Source organism: Amphiprion ocellaris, chromosome 15 (assembly GCF_022539595.1).
Source record: "Amphiprion ocellaris isolate individual 3 ecotype Okinawa chromosome 15, ASM2253959v1, whole genome shotgun sequence".
NCBI lineage: Eukaryota > Metazoa > Chordata > Actinopteri > Pomacentridae > Amphiprion > Amphiprion ocellaris.
Genome location: NC_072780.1, coordinates 5,720,036 through 5,742,119, shown reverse-complemented (window position 1 = coordinate 5,742,119; position 22,084 = coordinate 5,720,036). Strand labels below are relative to the sequence as shown.

At 39.4% G+C, this 22,084-nt stretch overlaps 1 protein-coding gene and 1 long non-coding RNA gene across 2 annotated transcripts in view; one reads left to right on the top strand and one right to left on the bottom strand.

The window, feature by feature from the left end:
• LOC129350723 (uncharacterized) overlaps positions 1 to 22,084 on the top strand; it is a 55,941-nt gene that overhangs the window by 25,837 nt on the left and 8,020 nt on the right. The gene's annotated exons all lie outside the window — the stretch shown is intronic.
• LOC111567392 (transcriptional repressor scratch 1-like) lies at positions 7,419 to 17,138 on the bottom strand. The gene is made up of 2 exons (XM_023268495.3): positions 16,029 to 17,138; positions 7,419 to 10,343 (listed from the first exon to the last, which is right to left on the bottom strand). The coding sequence occupies exons 1-2, from the start codon at positions 16,150 to 16,152 to the stop codon at positions 9,568 to 9,570; spliced, it is 900 nt and encodes a 299-aa protein (XP_023124263.1). The 5' UTR covers positions 16,153 to 17,138; the 3' UTR covers positions 7,419 to 9,567.

Genomic DNA, 22,084 nt, shown 5'->3' with positions numbered 1-22,084 from the left:
AGGACTGCACTCAAGCCTCCGCTCCTATCAAGGAAACCTGGCCATATCATGCAGGAGGTGCCCTTTCCCCATTCCTTTACACCTCAGACATGAATAAATATGAGACAGCAGCATCTGAAAACCCGTTTCACTGTGGGATGAGCTTTCAGCTGTTCACCACAGGGGACGTTACAGGTGTGAAGGCAGATTTTAGTCAGTGATAGTAAAATCAAAGATTGCTTTGGGACAAGATGCAAACTTGTAAATGTGAGGGGAAGAATATGTTTCAGACCCACGGTGAAGTAAAGGTTCATTCTGAGTACATGTCGGTTTTTGTCCCATCTTATTTTTATAGTGAAAACTTAACAGGTCCAGAACATCAGGCTGTGTGATTGTGGTGTTCACTGTCTGGGTTTTACGGTTCTTTGATTTATGAATGATTTAAAGTGAGAGGTACACAGGGACGGTGTATGAACTATTTAAACCATCACCTGCTGGAGGCTGGAAGGTCAGGCATCATGGGGAGAAGGCATTAACATATTTAATGCTTTGGGGCAATAAATAAAATATTCTTAGTGTATGGCTTTTCTTCAGTTTTATGTCTTTTTCACATCTTTCTTCTGACCATGTATGCATACAGATATAGTCCATTTCAGTTGGAAATGCAGTCATTTCGCTGTATTTTTCTGAGCACTTAGCAGCTTTTCATCCAAGGCACGAGTAATTCAACATTGGTGCTTATACAGATTGACTCAGTTGATACCAATGTATGACAATACAATGCAGACATGCAGACACAAGTGCAAGAAAACGAGACACATTTACAGCTGTGAGCTCGATGAAACAGTGGGGCCAGTTAACATGCTCTCTGACAGTGTGTCTTGTGAAGTAGCTGTTTAAAGAATAAATATGAGATCATTATATACTTCAAATAAGATTAACAGTCTGCCATAGACTCTGACTAACATGCTCACAGTGACAGTGTTAAGCAGTAATATGTACCGTGATCAACATCTTGCGTCTTAGCATGCTAACGTTTAACTGATTAGCTCTAACTTTTTGTTAGGTTGGTACATATTAGTTTTAAATTGTCATAGAAAACCATGACATTAGAGGGGAAGCTACTGCATATTTTATCTAACCCAAATTCCATGGGCATCTTTGCAATATTTTATTTTAAAAACGCCAACATGAGTGTCATTGTGCTGCTGGAGGAGAAGTCAGACAACATCAGAGTCAATGAGATTTATCCACTATGAATGATGACTATCTCAATAAAATTTTATAACCATCCTTCCAAATATTCTTGAGAAATGTCCAACATTGTAATTACATTCCTATACTATTAAATTGCAACTGCAAATACTTTTTTTTTTAAAAAAGAAAACCGGAATACAGTTTTACCAAAGTAATAAATGGTTATTTAACCAACATTAATATTTGGTCAGAAACATGTTAATACTGGAAATATCAGTGGTTTTGCGTGTATATTTAGGCCCTTAAAATATTTTGTAAAGGTTCAGAAAAGGTCATGGTTTGATTTAATGAAGAAAAAAGTCCACCACAACTTGTTTATTTATATTTAATCAAAATCACAATCCTTTCTGAAGCTTAACCAAAGTGCTTTTGCTTCCTAAATGAAACCACAGATCAGTCTCTGCTGTGAGAGTCATGCACTGACCTCACCGTCAACCCCAACCTCCTCCTGAAGACTTGAATGCAGTTTGTTTGAAGAAACAAGCGCTCATGATGTTGCTATTATGGCTAAAAACAAGTAAAATTATAATAGTATATATTCAAAACACTGCAGTATCATGCCAGCTTTTGAGACCACAGAAATCACACGTCATTATTATAGTGTGCTCAGGATCATAGAAAGTTTGACCATCTAGAATTCCAACTAAACAATACCGCAGGTTAATATTCAAGATGATGCTTTTCATTTGGATTATAAAGTGATCAAGCTCTGGTTTCAGGCTAAAAACTTTCCCAAACAGCTGTTTTTGTTTCATTTAAAGCCCGTTCATCCACTCACTTGCTTATTTCCACCCACATTTTACCGCTGTGGCAAAGTGATTCACTGCAGGTGGTTACACCGTACGTAATAGGTCCGATACTCTTCATGTCCTCCATGTTTCTCCTCTTACATTAAACCGTGATGCTCCATCTGTTGCAGTGGATCTATACCAGCTCAGACTGCTGTGTAATGTGTAAGTACAGTAACGCTCGTATGGATTTCATAGATGTTTGTTCAACACACACACCAGCGTTGACAGTAGCTATTATAGCTAGGAAGCCTTTTTTCAGCTCCAGTGAATATTAGAATTAGTATCATTAGTGGACTAAAGGCAATATAAGAAAAATCAATACTTTTAGTAGCAATTGGAGAAAATCAATCACCTTTTAATAGAAGGTCATTTGTCTTTTGAGTTAAAGTGCTGGCAGATGTTCGGCGATCGCAGTCGATGGGATCTTCCATGTGGCCGATAGTGGTCTAAGTTACACTGAGATCATTGGAATCTGTTGAGGGCACGTGATGGTTAGCCATGCTAAATTTAGCCTGGAGCTGGAGATGATGTGGTGTTGAGCTCGGGTTTGTTGAAGTTAGCAAACGATCCATTATGGATTTGAGATTTAGCAGGAAATATCTGGTGAAAGACAGGATATGAATAAGCAGGAGGCATGTTAACATAGTAAAGTAATAGAAAAGTCTCTGGGAGCTTGATATAATTGACTGTATCTTAAGAGAACTGTATAAGAGAGCTTTATATATATTGTAGATATGGTTAGCATTAGCTCAGAGTACCCTTATCTACAATTACAGTCTCAGAGAGCGACTATTGACTCTTGTTTTTGACCACAACATAGAGTTTATATCCACTGGTTGATACTAAGTCTTTCAAAATATTCAAACAAGAGAAAAAAAAACCTCCGAAACAACACTACATGTAAAAAAAAAAAAGCACCCACTCTGCAATCACATACAGAGACCAGACTTAAAATATCCATCCTATTTATATATTTTTATATATGTGTGTGTGTGTGTGTGTGTGTGTGTGTGTGTGTGTGTGTGTGTGTGTGTGTGTGTGTGTGTGTGTGTGTGTGTGTGTGTGTGTGTGTGTGTGTGTGTGTGTGTGTGTGTTTCAAATTTAAAATTCTGAGACTTAGCCAGATATTACCCACTGTTACCCACTGTTTCACTGCTTTTAAAAATTCTGATTAATCTCAATAGAACCCTTTAAGGATGATACAGTTTATTATAGCTGGAGTATTATTAGCTTTTCTGTCAGTAATAACGACACTGTCTGCTCCAAATTAGACCCAGAGAGACTAATTTATCAACTAAACAGTCAAACTTGATCTCATTTTTCTTCATCAGATGTGATCATTTGCTGGATGTCTCAGGTTCGTCTTTTCACTTTGGGTCCTGAAAACGTTCAATTGGCATTTTAGACTAAATTATTATTTATTGACAAAATAGATGCATTAATACTGGATCTCTGACTTGACAGTTCAGAGTTTAAAGCTGTGTGGCAAACAAACGACTCAAGAAGGGAAGTTTCTGTCTGTTTCTGTTGATATGAAGGGTTTCATACTGTATCACTGTAAATTGTGACTATTTTTGTTGTTGTTTTTTGTATTTATGTTTGTTTTTAAAACCTCATAGGTACAGAAATCTTCATTCCAACTGTTTTTAAGAAGGAGAAGGTTCAGTTTAATGTACAGTTAACACATTTTCTGTCACAACACGTTAAAAAAAAAAAAGCACCCTCTCTGCAGTCACATGCAGAGTTCAAAGTAAAATACTCCTCTTATTATTCTTCAGTTTGAAAATTCTGACTCTTAGCCAGATATTATTTTGAGAAAAGCTGATCGGCCCTGAAGAAGTCACAGTAAATCAAGACAGAGTGCGCCTTTGAGCAGCTGCAGTCTCTGGTGCTTTGCTGTTCTCTCTTCTCTTTCCTTTTACACAATCCAATTAATAAAAAAAGAAACACAATTGCACTTCAAGAAAACAAGCACACATTTAATTCAATCAAAAGTTCTCTTTAATCAATTTGTGTGCACATGATGGCAGCAACTCATTACGTTTTACTGTATATTTTCGATGTTATGTTTCTATTACATGCACACAGGCTGCATAATAGCAGCATTTTCTTTTGTTGTTGGTTATGATACAAAGCTCATTTTATTGTAGAGATTTTGTAGTAGAGCTTTGGTTTTTGTCATTTTGCGATGTTCGTTAGTACAGATCACAGACTGCCCAATTAAAATAGAAAAGCAGCTCTTCTCATGAGACGATTTTAAAGTTTATTTGCATTCATTTTTTTGTTGAAATCTTTAATCCTTCCAAAAAAATGGCTTCTGTTTCGATATTTAAGGCCTTGTTGCAATTAAACTAAATATTCTCATGTGGACGTTCAGTTCCACATTCACACACTGTTGTCAAAGTTAAAGCCTGACGCCACCTTCCCTGTTCATTAATGGGACCTGGTTTAAACTATTAAAATCGCGCATTTGCACTCGCACACACAAACAGAGCTTTTGACCTCTGCAGAATCGCCATGGGGTGAAACGAGTGAGAGCGCTTTGTAAACAATAATCAGTTACAGCTTTTTATACCGCGGGCAAATCATCTTAATGAATGTTTTATAGAACCCCAATTAAGCATTTACATGGTAATGAAAGTACAGAGGCCAAAAACTACGGTTATTAAACTTTTGGTATTCATTTTTTATCAGTTAACATATTGACACAGTGCCCATGTCATTCCTTTACACAACTGATGATTTGTCCGTTTGCTAATGATTAATTCATACCACTGAGCTCGCTGCATCGAAGAGCTAATAATAATCCTTGTTGCCTCACAGCTCAATATGTCATGTCACCATAAAGATCATTCTGAAGGACTCTGGGTTTTGTTCAACAGCAGCATAAATATGCTCTTTAAAGGGTCACTGTACTGCTTTTACATATAAAGGAATTGGAGAGGACAGAGGGTTCATGTTACAGAGTTAAGAAATAATCTTTAAGTAAAGATCAGTTTACTGGTTCTGGCTACTCAAAGCATCCCTACCCTTAATTATGCATAACTTTAAGCCTTAATAAAGTTTAAATGGGGACTTTCATACAGATTTACCCCTAGTACAGTCATCATTAATGGTTAAATAAGCCATAGAGACCAGGGCTACTTTTGTAACAGGCTGTAAACGTGTTTATTTTTGCTGTAAAGTTAGGCATTTTAACATGGGAGTCTATGGGGACTAACTCGATTTTTATAAAAGCCTCAAGTGGTCGATCAAGGAACTGCATCAGCATAATTTTTTCAGCCATGGAAGTTGCTGCTTGGTCTAGACCAAAGCAGAAATAAATGAGAACTTTTTAATCCTGTTTCACTTAATGTTTAGACAGGCATTTTAACATCAAAACAAAAGATACCAAAAAAGGTGTGTGACAAGGCCACAACCTGATTAGACAACTTTAAAGACACATTTTTCTGTCGTGTGCTGGGGTAAATGCACTGAAAGAGCCCATGATACAGAAAAAATTATCGACACCGCATCCACACCAGTACTGGAGCAAACCTTTAAGCGTTGACACAATTTAAAGGGATCAGTTACATAAACAGTTACCTACAGTACAGTTGTCATGAATGGTTAAATAAGCCATAAAGACCAAAACCACTTTTGTACGCAGCTGTAAACATGTCTATTTCTGCTGTAAAGTTGGGCATTTTAACATGGGGGTCAATGGGGACTGACTCGCTTTTTGAGCAGCCTCAAGTGGCCATTCAAGGAACTGCATCCGCATCATTTTTCAGACCCAGAGGTTGCCACTAGATCTGAATTATAGCTTTTTAATCTGCAATCTGCAACCTGATTTAACAATTTTTATGACATGTATTTTGCAGCTGTTGAATTTGTGTATATATGGGGGTATTTTTACCTACTGAGAACTCATGACAAGCTTATGAAATTGTATAAAGGAATCAAAACTGTGAAAAAGTTTCTCCATTGTACACACAAGCAAAATACCAAACAACAGTATGGTGCTGTACTAAACTGTAATGGGAAACAAATGGGCTGCTATTACAGGAAGGTCCAGGTATGCTTGATAACTCTGTTGTGGTTTTGGTTAGTTTACATGTCATTGGTCAGTGATCCGACCCACCTGTTCAGGAGGTCTCAGTCTGCTTGTTTGGTTGCATCAAGGCTCAGATGGCAGTATGTTCACGTGTTCAAATGAATCACATAAATGCACCAAAGCTAATTATAATTAATTAAACCAAACCTGCCAAGTGTGACATACCCTGATAGACGTGTGGATTTACCTAAAGAAGGTCTTCATCAAAAGGCGCTTTCAAGATGAATTGAGAATTCATCTGCAATCTCATCTCGAATGACTCTATGGACATGCTAGAAACAAAAATACTCAACACATCCTTATTTTTTCAAAGTTGTCTTTATTTAGGAAGTGAAACAAAATGCCCAGTGTTGTCTTTGTGCTTTACATTGTTTCAAACCGGCCACTGGAGGTCCCCCAAAAAAACCTCTGAGGAAGAACTCAAAACAAAGCAGGAAGCTCCAGAAAAATTAATCATTATCATCATCATCATCGTCATCATCATCATCATCATCATTGTCACTCTATACAGATCTGTAGAAATAGTCAGACTCCAAAGTCACATCAGTGCTTATTTACAAGGCCTCTTGCCGCAAAATAGTTGAGTTTTTCATTTGCTTTATAAAAGGCGTGGTGTACAGTAGATGCTTTGTGTTAAAAATGACACAGCATATACTGAAGGTGTCATTTTTAACTGGATTTTCTGGTGTTATTTAAGGACAACACAACCACTGTTGTGTCAGCATCTTTGTTGTTTTGTTGTATTTGATTCATCATGGTAGAAAAATGAGAAAGAGGTTGTTATTTCTACATACAAGGCATTGTCTACCTGAATCTAAACTCTTTCTTTGTGCTACTATCTTTGCAAAAAAAAAAAAACAATTGTAGGATATAATTCTAAGATGTCAGGTAAGAGGAAGTGCTTTTATATAAGAATAGGTAAACTAGCTTGTGGCTATAGTAGGCTACAGTAGTTCAGAGTAGAATCTAAGTGTTCGGCGATGCACTCTGGTGCTGAAATATTGACCAAATGTCTTCTCTCCTTTCACAACAATCCTTTTCATTGCATTGGGAATTGCCCCGTCAAACTCACAACTGCCAGAGATGATGAAAACAAAAACAACCTGAAATAGTGCAGGGGGCTTTAATGAGTGTTGTTGGCTCTAGAGTCCTCACATGGAGTTTGTGAATTAATGTCTCATGTCGAGCCCACGAGCAAAGCTGATCTTTTGATTAGATTTAGAGAAGAGAGCTCTCGAATTTTGAGCAACTCATAGGAGAAAATTTTCACAAGGGCCAAGTATGGAATGGATGTGTTCAAGGACTACTGAGAGTTGAGGAAACGACCGGAAGTCGTGTTTCACCTATTTGGCAATTAGAATATGAAACCAAAACTTTTTCATTCTGGGTTTCCGTCCATGTTTCAGCACCAGAGGTCTACAGCAGTACCTTCTACTTTCTACAATATTTTAGAATAATAATACAAGGCAGGCAGTGCATAAACCATGTACAAAAAGACCCGTCCCAACCCAACCCAGAGCCCTCCATCTAAAGGAGTTGAGCCATCTGTGTGAATCCCTGGAAGCCCCAGCAGCTCTGAATGCTTGTACAGACATAAACTAATGATGCCAAGACATAATTGTAACAAGGAGACAATTGTTTTGGATAATATTACACACTGAAACAGCAGAGGTTGGAAATTGGAATACCGACTCACCGCTGATTCAAATTTGATCTTTCAGTGAGCATTAAAAAAAATGTTACGACTGGATAAAGCCTCAAAGAATCACAGTAGCATCACAGTTCTTGTAAATTTAGAGCTCTGAACCCAACCCTCCATTATTTAACACTAACTTGGTTCGCTAACTCCCTGAAATTTCCTTTCTCATAACTACATAGAATAGTGGTACTTGAAAAAAATCAAGATGTTACAAGCAGTTATGACTCACGTTTCTTCAAAAATATCATGCATTATTGCTCTATCAGATATGAATGAAATATTGCCCAAGACACAAATTTGCTTAATTTGCCTGTTATCTAAGAGGTTTTGGCAAACTATCCCAAAGACTCATAAGATTGGCATAGATTCCATTATTAGGCTATTGTTATTTTTTGCATGCAGTAGTTTTTATAATTAAAGTGGCAGACAAAAGTAAAAAGGTATTCGGTAATTAGAAAGTGTCAAATGCTTTGGCATATTTGTGACAAAGGCAAAAAAAAAATACAAAAAAGTAAAGTGCAAATTAACACAAAAACCCATAAACAAATAAATACAGAAATAAATTAGGAAATAAATAGACACATAAAAAAGATTACAAAGCTGAATACTGAGCTAAATTATTATACAACATTTGAAAAAAGGTTTGACCTTTTGAGGAAAATCAAGACATTTTTAATGTCTTGATCCTCCGCTGACAGTGACATAAATAAATAAATAAATAAATAACGTCAGATTTGGGTTATAGGAAAACATCGTTAAGGAATACCCTGGTGGCTCAGTGGGAGTTTTCAGCTGTCTGATCCTGAACTGGTAGCCCAGTTTGTCTTCCCAGTTCCTTCAGACCCTCCACTGTTTACTGTCAAGTAAAGCACAAATGCCAACATTACACTGAAGATAAGAAAACAAATCCTGTGTCTGTGGTTTAAAGAAATTTCACCAAAAAAATCATAATTTCCCACTACACCAGTGTACTTTGCTGCACCTTGTTTTCTTCACAGTTCATAGTGGTTTATCAACAGCATACAGCATACTGTAGGTGTACAATAGTGTAAATGAAAGTATCTTGCAGAGAACAAAATACTGTGTGCTTTCTTTGTTTTGATGCTTTATCTCCATGTAAGTTCAGTCCAAAGTCAGTTTCGCTAAAAGCAGGACACCGGATGTATCCTTAGATTACCAATGTTTGTTTCTAAAAAAGCATAAAATAGGAAAGTTCATTGAATCTCTTTGCAAGAAAAACTGATGATGTGATTCATGCTTTAAACTCTGTGAAACGCCTGTCACAGAAAGACAGAGAGAGATGGAAGAGCAATTGTGCTTCAGTGTCGTTTCCTCATGGGTTGAAACAGAAAACGGAATGATGAAGATAGGTATGGACATAAATAGATCTAGGTATCTTCAGAAATTATGAGCTAGATGTGCTGTGCTTTATTTATCTTCACAGATATTTAAAACAGCCTCAAGGGGACGTATCTTATCGAAGCAGGTGACAATCTAAATCAGGCATTGAAAACTTTTCACTCGACTTCCAGATGAGGGGAGATGGCACAAAAGGAGAGAGTTCTTGATAAAAACAGACGTGTCTTTTAGACTATTTTTGTCGTATACCTCATGATCCTTGCAGAGAAAACACTCCTCCCTTGTAGCACTCAGGTTCTTCTTTTGGGGGCAAAGCAGAAAGAAATCAGAAAACTCTGATGTAAATAAATTAAATAAACCCCAGTTATGGTTGAGGAATCCATCCATCATTCCCCCAGTGAGCTCATAGGGGAGAACGCCCCCTTGAAGCACGCTGACTCGTAGTGCTTGTTCAGGTAGCTCTTGAGTGCGAACGTCTTGTTACACCGTTTACACTTGTAGTGCTTGAAGGCCGAGTGTGTCTGCATGTGAGCGCGCAGGTTCGACCGGTCAGCAAACGCCTTCCCGCAGTGCGCGCACCCGAACGGCTTCTCGCCCGTGTGCGAGCGCATGTGGCCCTGCAGCAGCCACGGCCGGCTGAACGCTTTGCCGCACACGTCGCACTTGTGCTTGAGGTCGTGGGTCAGCAAGTGCATGGCCATGGCGGGCATGGAGACGTAAACTTTCCCACACGTGGGGCACTTCTTGGCCATCTTGCTGTCTATGCTCCTGTGCGTCTGCTTGTGCCGGCTCAGGTTGGAGGACGTGGCGTAGGTTTTGCCGCACTCGCTGCAGGTGTGCCTCTGGGCGGCTCCTCTCGGGTTCGGCGTGGTTTTCCTCCGCGACCGTCCGTCCATGATGAAAAACGCATCTACTGCGTATCCCTCGCTCACGGCTGCGTCCCCGTTGATGTACCCGCCGGCTGATGACGACACCTCGGACCGCGGGCTGTCTGGCTGGTCCGAATCGCCGTGGATGTCACCGTGGATGCCGGAGTAGGTGTTGTCGATGCTGCCATAGATGATCGACGAGTGGCTCGGGGAGGGTACTTTAGAGATGACCGACGAGTCGCTTCCCACCACGTCATCGTAAGGATTTGGGCTCAGATAATCGCTGACGTAGCCTGAGGAGACAGAGGAAGAGGTTAATCGCTTTGGCAGGAAGACTGATTGGAAATTAGAAACTGATTGCTTTGACGATCTTTACGAGGATGCTACATGAGGGCTGCAAAAGTGACAGTGAGATAAAAAGCAGAATGCACCTCTTTTCTCTCTTTTGACATATGAGTATTGACAATCCTCTCAATAACTAAAACCTAAAGCTGCACTGGTGCTTTTCCTCTTCACAGTGTCTCTATTTCAACCTCCTATGAAGCCCTGATGAAACTGTATTTTTTTACTTACACTACACAAGATAGGACTTACTATGTTGCATCTGTATAGCCGGGTTCCGATCTCTTAATATTTCTAACTTTAATGTTCTTTAAAGGTTTGAAGTATTAGGCTGGTGCTTGAGATGAAAACAGGATGAGCCAGAAGTTGTAATAGTGTATCATATTTACAGGAAATTAAAAATTGTTCAACTCGTATTTATATTTTGTTGTGAAATTAGAAGAAATAACAAATAAAGTGACAAAAATAGAGTCTAACTAACTAACAAACTGAGCCATGAAAGAGAAACTGATTGGTTTGAAAATCTGGGAAGCGAGGGCATGTGAGTGCTGCAAGCTTGTGCACAAGATATGGATCTAATATCTTGTGAGCACAACTTCCTATCATCCTCAGTCCCCTGCAGGCTTTGTAGTATCCACTGCTACTGGGAAAATTAAACAGATTTCATATGACTGTAAAAACACTGGCCACAAATCTAACTCATTCACCAAGAGTTCATTCATTATTAACAGAGTTGCGTCGTGTTTTGTCTCCAGATAGCATTACTGATTGCAGCTTTTCGTCTCTGGTTTCTAAATATCACTTCCACCACCAAAGGATTGCATTAACAACATGTGCATTCCCATTGTTTAACCATACGAGACCAAAGGAGACCACCTTCAGACTGTTTTTGGAGGTGATACAAAGCGGAGTAAAGAGTTGTCGTATTTATAGTGGTAGTAAAATGCTTTTATGTCTTTGCCAGCGAGGAGGAGACACTTTCCCCTCAGTGGGAAATCTTTATTTTTCATGGGAGGGTTCAGTGAGCACACTTGCTCCTCATCAGCTGCTCCTTTCCTGACAGGTCTACGGTTGCACACAGTCACACCTCGGAGCTGTCAAAGCCTCAAATGTTATACACACAACGTCTCTATTACAGCAGCTTGGTGGGGGGGGGTATAGTGCATTGCTCAACGGGCACCCTGACACTGACAGTCTCCCTCTCGAGCTAAACACATTTGCCTGAGACTCACAAATTCCTCAGCAGGCGGCATATTTTTGCACAGCTCCTGACAAATCTGATAAATAATTTGTTGGCGTGTTTTGATGTCAGCTGTTTCATTATTTCTATTATTGGCTTCTGTGCTCAACAGACTAAACGGGAGCAGACACAAGGAGAGACTGGTAGCTAATAACCCACAGCCACAACTCCTGTGGATCTATGCCGATCAATAGCTCTCCATTTCAATTAGCACTCTGTGAGCATTAAGACACAGACAGCAGAGGAGATACTATTGCTGGTAATATAATTTCATGATGCAGTTCTGAGAAAAGCTCGGATGTTGGTCGATAATATGATGGGAGTAAGAGACGGGAGGTAGAGGTAGGAAAAGAAAGAAAGAAAGAAAGACAGAAAGAAGAGTGATGTTGTTTGGTGGTGGTTAGGTTAGCGGCTCTCATGCTAATTTAACATTTTGAATTTAAGTCAGAGTAATAGAGAAAGAAAATAGTGGGAAGAGCAAGAGAGGGAGAAAAAAGTGATGTGGAGTGGAGAGAGAGAAAATCATGAATTATAAATATTCAATCGTTGCACTCTGGAAGAAAGCACTGTGTTTGTGTGGGTAAGTCATGTTTTATAGAGCGTTTGTAAAGTTTTGAAACATGATCTAATTGTTCATTTTAAACCACGTATGTTGACCAAGAGCAGCTTCGGTCTTTGAGATGTTGTGGAGATTTATAATCGGTCAAACCGACAGTTTCCAGTACAGATACAGTCCTGAACTAGTGAACAGCTCCACAGGCATTACCTACCACCTACATCTACTTCCATCATTCCTCTATCCACTTGCTTTACCTCAGCTTCAAGTTCCAAAGTTTTAATACACACAATTATGGTACTCTGTCAGCAAATTTAACATTTATGAGAATAGCTATCTTAAATAACACACACACACACACATATATATAAGATTTATGTTAAACGTATACTCGAGATTTTGTTGACGTTTGTCCTGAGGGTTGCACTGAAAGGAAATGTCTTGTTTGCAAAACTGACATTTTGACCTGAAGGTGAACTAGAATGGAAAGCCCACATAGCATCCAAAATATGGAGTGTGTTCAGCAGATTTCGGCTCAATGTTGCACATAGATTGGAATATTTGTTGACCACAAGTAGGAATTTGTCCTCATGGCGGTATAGGAAGCACTATGATCTGTGCCTTACTTGCCAAAACACAATCATGTGGCCTCTGTGTGTTGGATTGAAGTATAGACAGTAAGGCTGGGCAAAAATAACTGTATTCTCTTCCAGGATTCAGTGTGTGTCATGTATTTGTTTACCCTGCTGTGAAGGTACTAACTGCCAGGCTGAGTTGTGCATATGTGACTGACAGGCAGCGAGCACAGAAGTAAAAACAAGCTCAATCCCTGGTTTTAAGATGCAGAATTTTAAGGTGTAAACAAAATGTGAGGCGTTGGTTTTTTCTTCATCTCCTCACAGAAGCTATTCCTACGATCCCTGCCAATTAAACATGACCACTCCTTGTTGTCCTCTTTTTATAGAAAGATGCCACGACTGTTGCTTTGCATCCCGGCATCAGAGCGCCGTCTCTGTTTGTTTGTCTCTTTGTCTCCGTCTCTGTCTCGCTGTGTCAACTCCGCATGCATTTCAAAGTACTTTAGCGGCATTAGAGCTGATAGCTGTTCTAAATGCTTATTAAAGATTAAATACTCTGCCAAGCCAGAGCCGTCCCTCTGTTATGTGTCTTTGAAATATAGAGAACTAAAAAAAAGGGAGAGAAAAACAGAGACAGACAGAAAGAGAAAGCAAGAGAGAGAGAAAAAGCTGCAAGCTACAATTTAATTTTTGATCCAAACCAGCAGTAACTGACGCACACTTGTGTGCTTTGGACACTTGTAGGTCACTGACTGCTTCCTGTGTGTGTGTGTGTGTGTGTGTGTGTGTGTGTGTGTGTGTGTGTGTGTGTGTGTGTGTGTGTGTGTGTGTGTGTGTGTGTGTGTGTGTGTAATGCTGTGCACTCAGCTGTGCAAGCTGCCTGGGAAATGTGCCGAGTTGACAGAAACACAGCAACGTGTGTGTGTGTTTGTGTGTGTTTGTGTGCAACAAGCTGCTTCAAACTCTTGTTATATTTATAATAAGGCATAGCTTCCTCAGCCTTTACACGCTCACCACAATGATTCTGCTGCTGCCGCTGTGTGTTTCTTTGTTCGGATGTGTCGTCAGAACGCCTCGGATCTCTTTATCTTACATTTGACCTTGGTACAATGTGAAATCCGCCAGGCTGCACTAACACAGTTCCATGCTTGATCCTTTCCAAGTTTTCTTTAGAGCTGCATTCATTGTTTTTTCGTCCACTAGAGGGCAGAAACTAGCAGACAGACATACAACTCAAATGATTTATTACCTTATTAAAGTGTCAATGTGTAATCTCATTTTTTCTGCACCCAATTATAAGTGTAACATTAACTTTTTTTTAGCGTTGTTTTGTTTTCCGTTAACTTGGGAAATAAATCGGGCAATTTTTAGGCTAAAATTTGTCTGTCTTACAAATGTGGCTGAAATTGACTCCAACATAAACCCAAACAACAAGCCAGAAGAGGGTAAAAGGCATCGTAATGCACAAAGGTTGCATATATTCATTTTATCTGTGTTATTTTTTTATATATTAACCCTCCTGTTGTCCTCATTTACAGGCACCAAAAAATATTGTTTCCTTGTCTGAAAAAAATCCAAAAATTCAGCAAAAAAAATTCCCCAAATTTCTGAAAATTTGCAAAACCTTCAGGAAGAAAATTCCAATAATTCCTTAAAAGTTTCCCATAAAAGTTTTATTTTAAAAAATAAATAAATAAATAAATCCCCCAAATTTGGCAAGAAAATTCTTGTAAATATTTTCAAAAAATGAGCAAAAATCTTCAAAAAAATCCTAAAAAAATATCTGAAATGATTACGTACATATCAGTAAAACTTCTAATATTTTCTTTAAGAACGTTCACAAAAAAAATCAACCAAAATCCAGCAAAATTCACTGGATTTTGGTTGATTTTTTTGTGAATGTTCTTAAGAAACATTTTCAACATTTCTTTTTTTCCACCAAAAAATGTTCAAAGATTTCCCAAAAATGTTGAAAATGTGGACATCAGAAGTTTCACTGTAAAAATCTTTTTTCCACATTTTCAAACTTTAAAATGGGTCACTTTTGACCCACAGGATGACATGAGGATTAATGCAATCTTTACAAAAACAAACACTTTTTAGAACACTGAGCAGTCTTTAAAGAGCCTCGTCTTCTGTTCAGGCATGCTAGGCAAGTATTTTATCAATACTTTCCTCCTTTTCCACACATTTCAACTGCATATTTGACCCAAAAAATCTTCACTGACGCTGTATTGTATTTTGCCTGTCTGTCTGGGATTATACAATGTGTGGGAACCATTAGCAGTCAATGTAGCTGGGCAATATTGTCAAAGTCTTGGAAAGAGACACGCACACAGGTGCTGGAGAGAAACTGATTTGAATAATGTAATTGGCAACAGAATAACAGAGAATCCCAGCGTATCTGTGCAGGTGACATAATGTATTAACATAATCATTTAGCGTGGTTTTCTGTAAAAGATCTCAGCTCTGTGGCTCCCTGTCACTCCTCGACAGTCTTCTTAATATTCTGAGGGGGAAAATTGTCTTTTTCTGCTTAATTTGTGAGTGTCAGCAACTATTTGGAGCTGAATATGTGTGTCTATGGCTGCATAAATGGAACAGTGTCGTAGCACGTGAGGGCAGAGCAGGACGATGGTTGAATTTATTGGCATCTTTAAAGGAAATGTGAAATGTTTCAGGTGAATTTAAAGACTAATACAGTTTCATTTGCTGCTGTTTAGATGTTGTCCATGCTGACACAGCAACAACCCACATCATCTGTATGGGAAGCGGGAAATTTCACGTATAAACTGAGCTTGAGTCATCAATAATTCACTCGGGTGAAGTGCCTTTGAGAAAGACCCCTCCATTCCGGCCTGACACCTGACCTGGCCGGGGAAAGGGTCAATATGCATCAGCATTTATCTCATTATGTTACTAAAAACATGTCTCATTCACTGCCCCGAGCATCTCAGCGGAGGTTTCTTCACCTCCTGCCACCTCTCTTCATCCTTTCCTCCACATAATAGTGTTTCACGGAGAGGGAATAGAATTTCCACGCTTGAAATTGGTGTATTTTGGGGTTCTGGCCTCAGTTTGACCCCTTGAATCCCTTCATCTCTCTGAAACAGTCATGACTAATGCTTTCAAATCTGAGGGTAGCAAAGAATTTCTCTGGGTGATGGATTGCAGACATTGTGTGTGTGTGTGTGTGTGTGTGTGTGTGTGTGTGTGTGTGTGTGTGTGTGCGTGTGTGTGTGTGTGTAGGAGGGTGACTAACCTTTGTCATGATGATGGAATCGCAGACTGAGCTCTTCTCTTCGGCTGTGACCGTACGAGCTCTCCAGCTCAGCAGCCGAGAAATCGTCCAGTTTCACTTTCTTCACTAAGAAGGACCGAGGCATGATGGAGCTCTTTCTTCTCTCTAACTCACTTTAAAACTCAAAACCCACTCAACCTACTATTTTTTTCCTGGTATTTACTCCCTTGTTTCAGCCACTAAAGGTTCTTCCTCCCATCAAACAGCCTCAAAAGTGGAGACATGGCTTTTTTCTTTTTTTATATAAAGATTAAACAAACCACCTCGAGTGCCTCTCTATTTTTAGCATGCCGGGTATTTATGTTCGCTAAATGAATGTTTGGCTGAGAAATGGTCCGTTTTCATTCCGTTAAGTCGCCAGTGGAAGACCTGTGGAGTTTGCAGAAGGTCGAAAATAAAAATAGAAATCAGCCCCTGCGTGGCTATTCCGTTAAAAAAAAAAAAAAAAAAAAACGTCCGTTTGTCCTTTTTTGTTCGCTTTTTATCCCAAAACAAACATGATCTCATTCGGTGTTGAACAGCACGCGGACAGCTCCCCCCTTGTCCTGGGCTTGCGCGTTCAGCACCGGACAGCTCCGTCTCGCAGCGCGAGCCTCCCGTTACTGTTCAGCTCCGGTGGAAGAAGAAGGGAGTAAGGAAGAAGGAAAAAACGGTTTCACGGTTGCAAAATCAAACGACACACTCCGGCGGAAATCCCAAAGCAGGTGAATGGACAAAACTACGATGTTTTTTGGGTTAAAAAGACACAGAAAGAAGTGTGGAAAAAGGGGGTTAAAGAGTCCACGAGACGTCTCGCAAGACTTGAGCTTCACAAATATCACAAACTCGAAATGTCCTCAGAAAATATTGCTCAGAAGATGTTCCTAAAAGCTGCATTTGGAAGATCGGAACGGCTCACCGCAACCACCACCGTCATCTTCATCGTCTCCTCTCCAACTCTCGGCTTCACTCTCTCCTCCTCTTCCTCCTCTCTCGTGCGGAGCTGCGGCTCTCTGTGATGCACGAGATCAGCTGTTGCGGCTTTATAGGGCGCGCGAGAGAGAGAGAGGGAGAGAGGGAGAGCTTAATTTTATTCATCAGAAGAAGAAGAAGAAGAAAAAAAAGAGCATCTTGTCTTGTGGGACCAGCAGCGGCGCGCACTGATGGCCGAGGAGGGTTTTAATTAGGCAGGTTTAAGTGCTCGCTCACGCTGATTTTTATGGCAGTGGAATTAAAAGGCAGGCTTAGTGGGTTGGTTTAGGTCCCTAAAATGGGGATCAGAGACTGTTTGTGGATCCCTGTAGAAATGGATGGAAGTTGGCATATGATAGTTACAAAACATGCATAAATATAGAGAAAAAATACCCCAAAATAAAGTAATCAGTGCTGCTTCTTGAGCTGATGGTTTACATTTATGGTTCATTTCAATATAGGATTTCCACACACTCAATTATTGACAATTTTGGCATGTAAAATACACATAAAATGAAGCAGTCAAAACCCAAATTTGCATAAAGAAATTAATTCTAATCAGTGGGCCATGCACAAGGTCAGGCTATAACTCTTGATAGAAAATGTTTTTGAGATGTAATGTATTGGTTACATGCAAATTTTAATGTAGACGCCAGTGAGATTGAGATTAAAAATAATGCTGATAACATATTTCCTGCAGTCGACGCACACCTTACACTTAGATTTTTGGTGTCATGCAAAATCCACATGAAATGAATCATTGAGATCTAAAATTTGCATTAAAAAGAAATTTAATTGCAATTAATCGCAATGCATTGGGTCAGGCTAGTCTTCGAGAAATCTTGATGAAGGATGTTTTTTGAAGCTTTAAGGCAAAGCATATGCTACTGGCTAAATGCAAACTAAATTTTATAATAGTGACCGACATTATGTTTAAGTCATAACATGTTTAAATGTAACCACAAAGAGATAAGATGCTTCCTCTGCACACTCATTACACTGACATTTTTGGCATGTGATGTAAAATCCACTTAAAATTATACTGTCAAAACTAAAATTTTCCATAATTTTTTAAAAAATGCAATTGATTGAGTATGCAGTGGGTCAGTTTCATCGTCAAGAACGCTTAATAAAGAAGCTTTAAGATGTAGTATATTGATTAAATGCAAATTATAGCACTGTTACCAACCAGACTTATACAGAAAATTATGTTAAAAGCACAACGTGTTTAAATGTAACCATCCTTTATTAGATCCGTGATATATCCACAAGGTATATGTGTGATCAAATGCAGCCTATACAAGACACAAGACACATGGGAGACAGTTTAGCATGCTTATGACAAACTGAAGAATGAAAACAAAATAAACCATGTGACTTTTTCTGTTTCATTCTTTCAGTTCGATCTCCACATCCTGTGAACATGCAGGTGCAGAAGTAACTGTTGCTCTGAAGGAAAACACTCATACTCCCACCTGATCTGCAGCCTTTCTAAGGGTCCGAGAACCATCAAACCAACAGCTGAAATCCAACTTCTTGTGGCACTGAGCACAGGTCAATGCTTTTACACTGCAGTCAACCAATCAAGTTCGCTTTATGCAAATCAGGGCTCCTTCCGGGCCAATCCCATCCCCTGTGCATAAATCCACACTCAGCACTAGCCAATGGGTTTAGTTAATGTAACTGAGGTGAAGGTGCTTTGACTGAATGGTGTCTCACAGAGTCAGAGAAGCAGAGAGAGACAATGTCAGACCTCTGTGGGCCTTTGATGTGCACCATGTTCATTTATGCGTGTGTCAAAGGGAAGGGGACGTGATGCAGAGTGATGAAGCGCAGTTTTTGGCGTTTACGCACTCACACAGAGTTCTGCCTCCAGCTAGTAGACAGTGACAGACACACACTTATGCACGGCCCTGCCCCCATTCATACACATCCAGGCAGGCAGGATGGATGATGGTGCGTGATGTAATCCAGTGACGTGTACGTTTATGTAAGTTGTGTTCAGTGAGGTCCTTGGAGTTAACCTATTTTTATAGTTCATTGATAAATGCTGGAGAGAGAAAGGGAGAGTATGTAGTGCCTCTTTTTTTCCCCAAAAACACATGTATGTGGGAATGTATGTGGAGCAAAGTGCACTGTATCTTTAGGAGTTTTATGTATGTGCCGATGTTTGCAAAGGTTTCTCGTGCATTAGCGGGTGGATTGTATCATTTTAAATGCAGGGAATGACAGTTTGTCACATGTAATCTGAGACTCCAGAACAGGGGTGTCAAATTCATCTTAGTTCAGGTTCCACATTTAGCCCACTTTGATCTCAAGTGGGCCAGACCAGTAAAATCACAGCATAATAACCTATATGTGACCACAACTTCAATTTTTTCCTTTGTTTTAGTGCAAAAAAAAAGTACATTCTGAAAATACTCACATTTAAGGTATTATCTTTTTACAAAACATCATGAACAACCTGAAATTTCTTAAGGAAAATATGTTCAATTTCAAAAACATTCTGCTTCAGTTTATCATTTGTGCATTACAAGTTCCAGATCACAGAGTGTCTGCAAATACACAAAACATTTAGTCACAGGTATCTGGAACTGAACAATACAGTATTTTAAGTTATGATCAAAGTCAGATTAAAATGACAAAAAACAACAAAAACAAGTAAAAAAAATATTACAAAAACGAGGCACAAAGCGACAAAAAAATGGACAAACAACACAAGTGAGACAAAACGAGACACAAAACGCATAAAGCCAAACAAAAAATGACAAAAATATGCCAACATAAGCGAGGCAAAAACAAAACATAAACTGACAAAAACGAGAAAATGACAAAAACATGAGACAAAAAACAAGACAAAAAATACATAAAAGAGGCACAAAATGGCAAAAGAACAATGAGAAATAGGAATAGTAAATAGTATTTTATTTTATGATCAAAACAACTTGTCAAAGTCTAGAAATTATTTAAAATTTACAATTTTACAAATTTACAATCAGCAGTTAATGTCTTCTCTGTAATTTTTGCTCTTTACAAAGTCATCCCACAGGCCGGACTGGATCCTCTTATGTGCCGGTTTTGGCCCACGGGCCGCATGTTTGACACCCCTGATCTAGAAGGTTTAATAAGTAATGAACCGCACCTTTTTATTGCTTTTTTACAATAGTTCTTGGCAATGTTCTCATTTACATAAACCAGTGACAGCGACTTGCAACACAAGGTGCTCACCTGTCTTCAGGATAAACCTGGGATTCAGTGTCTTGTCCTTTGCTCAAGGACACTTTGGCAAGCAGGAGTTGGTGACTGAACCACTGACCTTGCAATAAATGGACAATCCATTCTATTACACAAACCTAGCGACTGAAGGAAGGAAGATTTACCGAATGTGATCAATAAGTCACATTCCTGTTGAACTTTGATTTTTAGTTAAACCTGCCCTGTTTATTAAGGTGAAAGGCCTATTTGTAGCGCTGAACCCACTGACACACAACATCCATCTCCTCATGCAGCTTTCAGCCTCTTTTAGTTGTTTCCAAGTCATTGTTTTGGTTTTCTGGACCATATATACTGCATAAACAAACTGTCTTATATATGAAGCAGCTGGAAGCAATTTCCAGGAATCATTCTCTGACAAGCATTTTGCTTGTGTCAGCAAATGCCCTAAAACTATATATGTTTATGTTGATGTGCAAGACCTTCTGTCAGCCATAGAAGTGATGATTTTTCAATTGGGAAAAGTTTGAAAATCATGTAACATTGTTAATGACCTGCAGGGAGGAGGTTGGATGGATGGATGGATGGATGGATGGACGGATGGACGGATGGACGGATGGATGGATGGATGGATGGATGGATGGATGGATGGATGGATGGATGGATGGATGGATGGACGGATGGACGGATGGACGGATGGACGGATGGACGGATGGACGGATGGACGGATGGATGGATGGATGGATGGATGGATGGATGGATGGATGGATGGATGGATGGATGGATGGGCCAGCAAAACATGGGGGTTGAACACATGAGACTGCTTTTAATTTCCTGATTCCAAACTGTTTTTCAGAGTCCAACCATCACCTTTCTCTAATCTTAATCACAAACCATGATCTTCCTTTACTAAACTCAGGTTATTATTGAAGCTAAAACCAACAAAGCTTTAGCTATATGGCATTGTGGCATCATAAAACAGATTTATTTTCTGTTTTTATAAACTGTTGTTTGCGATGATTTTGGAAGGTAGATGTCGTTTTCCTGCTGATCAAATCGGAAAATTATTTTGTGTGTCATTTTTAAGAACATAGGAAAATGATATAATTTGTCGCTTAATTTAGAGAACTCGTTAGCACATTTCAGCACCAATTTAAATAATATATTTCAGGAGCTGGTAGAGTAAACAGATCTAAAAGAGACATCAGTGTTTAACTTATATTGTCAAGCAGGCAAAACCATGTCATGAAAGGCTTTACATAAATGTTGCACATAATTCTACAATCTGTAAGACATCAAAATTCCAGCTCCACCATGGATAATGCTGCCAGCGTTGCAAACAAAAAACCCATGCCTTAAAGATGCCACAACCCTGTAAACATTCTGCACGTAGCAGCTTACATGACTGTAAAAAAATTGGGTATTTGACACAGCTACAGTCGCTGACAGTCATGTTGTTGAATACCCACCTGAATACTTGTTGAGCATTTTGCCTTTCTGCCTTGTTTTACAATGTGTTCTTTACCTCAGACAGAGCCTAAGGAAGCAAGGAAATCCAAAGAAAAGAAGGCATTAAGATATACGTGTCTGTCGATGGAGGTTAAGTGTATTTCTCTGCGTCGATCAGTGACACACACTGCCAATTCTATCCCCGTCTGTTTCTGTGATGGTGAAATTGTCCACTCCTCGTTATTTTCCCTGCTAGCCGCGAGTGCAGCTATACTGCTGAGCTCAGCGAAACACATCTGTGTGTGTGTGTGTGTGTGTGTGTGTGTGTGTGTGTGCGCGGAGGCTGTGGGGACATGTGGAGACTGGAGACTCATTAGCATAATAATAGACTCGGATGCATGTAG